This window comes from Myxocyprinus asiaticus, chromosome 39, assembly GCF_019703515.2.
Source record: "Myxocyprinus asiaticus isolate MX2 ecotype Aquarium Trade chromosome 39, UBuf_Myxa_2, whole genome shotgun sequence".
In the NCBI taxonomy this organism is placed as follows: domain Eukaryota; kingdom Metazoa; phylum Chordata; class Actinopteri; order Cypriniformes; family Catostomidae; genus Myxocyprinus; species Myxocyprinus asiaticus.
Window position 1 is genome coordinate 18689881 of NC_059382.1, and position 6000 is coordinate 18695880.

Genomic DNA, 6000 nt, shown 5'->3' on the forward strand with positions numbered 1-6000 from the left:
GTTGTCTTTAAAGTTTGAATAAGTATAGTATAGTATTTTAATGAATAGTATAGTTTAGAATTGAACAGTATAGTATAGTACAGTATTGAATGGTATAGTATAGTAAAACTATGCATTATTACAATTACTATACTATACTGTTCATTACTATAATTACTATACATACAATACTTAAGTAATAAGGTACAAGATACCTTGCTATATTGTGAATAATGTCATTACTTAAGGGCGTTGTTAGGCACGATGCGAAGTGGACATAGTATGGCCTCTCGTATTTTATTGCATAAATATAGCTTAGTATTTTAATGCATAGAATAGTATAGTATAGTGTAGTATAATATAATATATTATAGTATGACTGCCATATTATAATTACTTACTATACTATACTATTTATTACTATACTATATTATATTTAAGCAATAAGGTATGAGAGGCCATGCTATATTGTGAATGTAGTCATGACTGAAGGGCATTATTAGACACAACGCGAATCAGATATATCACGGGCTGTATAGTTTTATAGTATAGTTTTGTAATGCATAATATAAAGTAGTTTAGTATAGTATAGTATAGTATAGTATAGATACACACTGTACTGTACTTTACTATACTATGATTTATTTTAACTCATACATACATTGTCAAATCAAAATACAATGTTCAAGCTGCTCATAGGCACAAGGCAAAGGTGTTCAAGGTTCATTTTATTGGCCGAATAGGCTTTTGTTTAAATTGTAATCATGTTTGAGAATTTCCCTCAGAGGCAGACAAAGCAGCAAAGATGATTGTGTTTGGCCAACAAAATAGAACTGAAAAATCCTTTAATTTACATTTATGCATTTGGCAGACACTTTTATCCAAAGCAACTTACAGTGCCATTATTACAGGGACAATCCCCCTGGAGCAACCTGGAGTTAAGTGCCTTGCTCAAGGGCACAATAGTGGTGGCTGTGGGGACCTGTTCAGTGCTTTAGTCCACTACACCACCACCACAAATTTATTACAATGTGGAAATTAGTCTTCTTTGTGCTTCTGCAGTGCCTTCGTGGAGTTTATGACATAACCCTCTGTCCCTCTGAACATGGGAGGACAGGCCACTGTGAAGGGGTGGGGACAGCTGTCGCCCCGTCTCGGGTGTTGTGATGTACGTTCTTTCCTTTTAGAACCTGAAACCCCTATCAAGAAGCGCAGTTCTCCAATGGGGCTTAAGCAGGTATGAACTGAGCAACCAATGGGCAGCAAGTGTCGAAGTATATAAACCAAAGTCTGACATCTTGAAAGGCTGGGCAACCCCTACATTGGCTTTGGTGAACAGGATCTGATCCCAAGGACTGTTACCTTTTCTCCTGTGCAGGTAAATGGGTCAGCAATTTGAAAAGGGTGGGAATAAGGGGTATTTGATGAAACATGAAAAACTTCAGCAAAAATGACTCAATACTTTAATTCTCAAGACTTTCTGTGTGGTTGGTCCAACGTTTTCCCCATACAAATTAAAAATCTCATTGGCGTTAACGACTAGATCACTCATACACAATATATCTGGATTTTTCTCTCTTATTTGCTCTGTAGTTTCTTCAGGATTATAAAATGCTCAGTTTATTTTTGGAGCCAAGGCTATTTTGCTCATGGTAGGTCTGTAAAGAGCTTGTCCTTGCCTAGCAAGGTTTAAAGAGACATGCATTGGTGAGCTAATAAAAGAGCATTCTGGAAAAGGGTTGTGGTCTATGGCAGGAATGAGTTGTGTGTGTGGGACACCTGTTGTGAGGGTTCTGCTACTTTGGCGCAAGGTCATAACACCTGGAGAAATTTATAGATGATGTATTCAGTGACTATAGTCTGTTTATAATTTATATCTCAAATGCTGTGTTCTTTTTGTGCAAACTGTCTGCAAAAGCTTTTAATATGTGTACAAATGGATTTGAGTAATTTCTTACTTTAAGCATTAAATATGTCTACTAATGTCCTTTTAAATTCTGCACAAGCCATTTGACACGGACATAATACCAATTATGGGGCGAGTGTGCATGCGTTCCTCCCCCAGCAGAAATAAGAGAGGTAAATGTGTTATCTGGTGTGACCGATGGGAGTGGATTTGGCAGCCATGCTAAAAATACCGTCCGCTGTCTGATGCACATAAGCATGCAAGCCATGCAACCACCACTCCGTGTAGAAATATGAAGTAGCAGGTAGACATATTTTATTACTAAGAAACTGTGGTTTGCTTTAGACACAACGTATACTATGTTCCTTGTCTGCAACTGTTGGCATCTTATTGTGGAAACTAGCTTCACTTATTTTTTTAAAAACCTTTCTGAAACTAGCTCTTCCTAATTCTCAATGTCTATGCAAGAATTCCATTTATGCAGTTATATTTTGGTACTTTTTCAACTTTAGTCAACTTGCTTTCCTTCGTCTTTTGGCAGATCATCGGAAAAGTGCAATCATGACTAAGAACTGCCACAATGATTACAAGATGAAGTTCCCTCTGGAGGAGGAGTTCCCTGACCTCTCTCAGCACAACAACCACATGGCCAAGGTGCTGACTAAGGACATTTACAACAAACTCAGGAGCAAATCCACCCCTAGCGGATTCACCCTGGATGACTGCATCCAGACCGGTGTGGACAACCCTGGTAAGGACAAGCGTATACATGGGAAACATTTGGTCTGAGCAAAATACAATGAAAACATTCTGTCAATCTTTATGACAGTTTAGCTGCATCATTTTGATTGTTTTACATGGAACCATAAAGATATATAAAGCATCTCTCTTTCATCCTGACCTCAGGCCACCCCTTCATCATGACCGTCGGCTGTGTGGCTGGTGATGAGGAGTCCTACGAGGTCTTCAAGGAGTTGTTCGACCCCATCATTTCTGACCGTCATGGTGGCTACAAGCCCACTGACAAGCATGCAACTGATCTGAACTGGGAGAACCTGAAGGTATGCAAAAATGTGGTGATGAACACAACCTTGCTGAAAAAAATCCCTAAGATAGTCTAAGACAGTTAAACCTGCCAAGCATCAATTTGGTCAGGCTAGCTTGAAGCTAAAGAAGTTCCCTGATAAATCAAACAGTTTAAATCAGTTGAAATTGTTTGATTCAGCATGAAACTTCTTTACTTTAGAGGAAAGCAAAACTTTTAATAACCCATGTTTGACATTTCCCTTTGCGCAGGGTGGGGATGACCTTGACCCCAACTACGTGCTGAGCAGCCGTGTGCGTACTGGCCGCAGCATCAAGGGATTCACACTGCCCCCCCACAACAGCCGTGGTGAGCGTAGGGCTGTGGAGAAGCTTTCCATTGAGGGTAAGCCTTCAGTTTATTCATCTCAAGCAACTCCAATAAACACTGTTATCTTATGAGCAGGGCCATTGTCAGGGGGTGTCCAGGAACATTGTCCCAGGTCTTGAGATGAAGTGGGCCCAATAAGATCTTCTATGGCATTGTTTCTCAACCATGTTCCAGGAGGCGTATCATATTAATGAGTAAAGTGCAACTTGATTTGTTAGGGTTGGGTTTGGGTTAAAGTTTCTCCGTCCAATCAGGTAACGCTTTCCATATGACTGTTACTGAATCGTCCAACCTGGTTATGCTTTCCTCATGAATATAAATTACTCTTTCCCTCCCCAACAATACACATTTTGGATGTCTTCCTAATCAATCACACCTGATTCATTTCATCAGCTTGCTAGCAGAGACCTGAATTAGGTGTGTCAGATAAGGAACACATGTGTACTGATGACTAATGTGACTAATGACACGCTTAAGGAACAGGGCTGGGAAACACTCACACAAACCTTCTAATTAGGCCCTGGTGAGAAGGAACCCACCTCAGATATGGTGCTGGGCCCCTTGAATTTTAGCGGCAGTCCGAAAGCCCCCATTTCCACAAAGCAACGCCTGATCTCACTAAAGTTTGTATTGTTCCTCCATATTCTTGCAGCTCTAAACAGTCTGGATGGTGAGTTCAAGGGCAAGTACTACCCTCTCAAGGACATGACTGACAAGGAGCAGGAGCAGCTCATTGCTGACCATTTCCTCTTTGACAAGCCTGTTTCCCCACTGCTGTTGGCTGCTGGTATGGCCCGTGACTGGCCTGACGCAAGAGGCATCTGGCACAACGTCAACAAGACTTTCCTTGTCTGGGTGAACGAGGAGGATCACCTGCGTGTCATCTCCATGCAGAAGGGCGGAAACATGAAGGAGGTCTTCAAGAGGTTCTGTGTTGGCCTGCAGAAGGTAAGTCCATATATACCAGCGTTTCCCAATCATTGTTCCTAGAGGCTCCTCAACAATACACATTTTGGGTATCTCTATTATCTGACACACCCATTTAAGGTCATGGACTCTCAACTGATGAGTTGACGTGTTGAATCTGGTGTGTTTAATTGTTGTAGATCCTCAAGTAACAAGGTTTGGAAACACTGCCTTATACAAATTGTTCGAGTATGTATTACATGATCATGCCAGACTTGCAAACTTCTGGCTAGGCTTATGTGTTAAGCAACCAAAGACCTCAGTCATTTGGGTTTTATGTTACAGATTGAGGATGTCTTCAAGAAGCACAACCACGGTTTCATGTGGAATGAGCATCTCGGTTTCGTTCTTACCTGCCCCTCTAACTTGGGTACCGGCCTGCGTGGTGGTGTACACGTTAAGCTGCCCAAACTTAGCACACACGCGAAATTCGAGGAGATCCTGACCAGACTGCGTCTACAGAAGCGTGGCACAGGTAGGCTTGAAATCATACCGAAGATGAACACCAAAGTGATTTCTGTTTAACAAGTTTGACTGTGCATGTTGAGAAATGGCAACACCTTGCTAAAAAAAACTGCTAAAACCAGCCTAAATTGATTAGCTGGTCTCCCATTCTTGTCTTGTCTTTTGACTGGTTTTAGAGAAGAGACCCCCCAACACTGCACATTTTAGATGTCTCCCTTGTTTGACACACCCAATTCTGCTCATGGAGCCTCTACTAATGAGTGGAGTTGAGGTCAGGTGTGTTAGATAAGGGTGCCATCCAAAATGTGAAGTGTTGGTGGTCATCCAAGACTAAGGTTTGGAACCACTAAACTAGACAACCTTGGTTGAACTGGAAGACCATCTTAAACGAGCTTGGCCAGGCTAGTAGACCAGCATAAACCAGCTAAGACCAGCTTGTTTCAGCTGTTTTTTTTTTTGTTGGTTTTTTTTTTTGGAAGGGAATACATTGTGATGATCTGTCTGAGACATTTGTCATACCTGCATTATCCAGGTGGTGTTGACACTGCCTCCGTCGGTGGTGTGTTTGACATCTCCAACGCTGATCGTCTGGGCTCCTCCGAGGTGCAGCAGGTGCAACTGGTGGTTGATGGTGTGAAGCTCATGGTTGAAATGGAAAAGAAACTGGAGAAGGGCGAGTCCATCGATGAACTGATCCCTGCCCAGAAGTAAATTGGCAAATGTGCTTCTTTTTTTGTATTTTTCTTCTTTCATACAATCATGCCATCTGTCAAGCACACTTGCTTGACTTTTCCAAGAGACACTCCACCCTGCTCCCTTTTTCCTACTTTTTCCTCCTTCCTTTCTTTACTGTCATCTTCTTTTTCCTGTCCTTTTACTTCTCAACTTCATGTTCCTTCTGTAACATCCTGGGATCAAATGTCCACATGGCTGGAATATCTGGCTGTGTTGTATTCACCTAAACCTTTTTTTTTTTTTGGTTGTACAAAGTTAATAAACAGCCCCAAGTAACAATCACCCCGTGTTTTAACTTCTTATATACTCAGGCACACAAACAAACACTAAGGCAAAAAAATCAAAATCTACCCACACATGCGGATATCTAGTTTAGTGTCTAAACAGAAAAAAAGGGTCATCATCTAATTACCCTTCACTGCTATACTGTATAGTCATTATATATATATATATATATATATATATATATACACACACACACACACACACACTCATCAGCCACAACATGAAGCTCCTGACCTGTATCTGCATGATT

At 41.1% G+C, this 6000-nt stretch overlaps 1 protein-coding gene across 1 annotated transcript; it reads left to right on the top strand.

The window, feature by feature from the left end:
• The first annotated feature begins 1195 nt into the window (after positions 1-1195).
• Positions 1196-5747, top strand: ckmb (creatine kinase, muscle b). Its single transcript, XM_051679763.1, has 7 exons — positions 1196-1357; positions 2427-2636; positions 2792-2946; positions 3182-3314; positions 3952-4247; positions 4551-4740; positions 5263-5747. Exons 2-7 carry the CDS (start codon positions 2447-2449, stop codon positions 5439-5441), a joined length of 1143 nt encoding a protein of 380 aa, XP_051535723.1. The 5' UTR covers positions 1196-1357; positions 2427-2446; the 3' UTR covers positions 5442-5747.
• Positions 5748-6000: the final 253 nt, after the last annotated feature.

Coding starts and splice junctions, on each gene's coding strand:
- ckmb (XM_051679763.1), top strand. CDS start 2,447: ATGACTAAGAACTGCCACAATGATTACAAGATGAAGTTCCCTCTGGAG. Junction 2,947..3,181: donor TGAACTGGGAGAACCTGAAG/GTATGCAAAAAT, acceptor CCCTTTGCGCAG/GGTGGGGATGACCTTGACCC. Junction 4,248..4,550: donor TCTGTGTTGGCCTGCAGAAG/GTAAGTCCATAT, acceptor TTTATGTTACAG/ATTGAGGATGTCTTCAAGAA.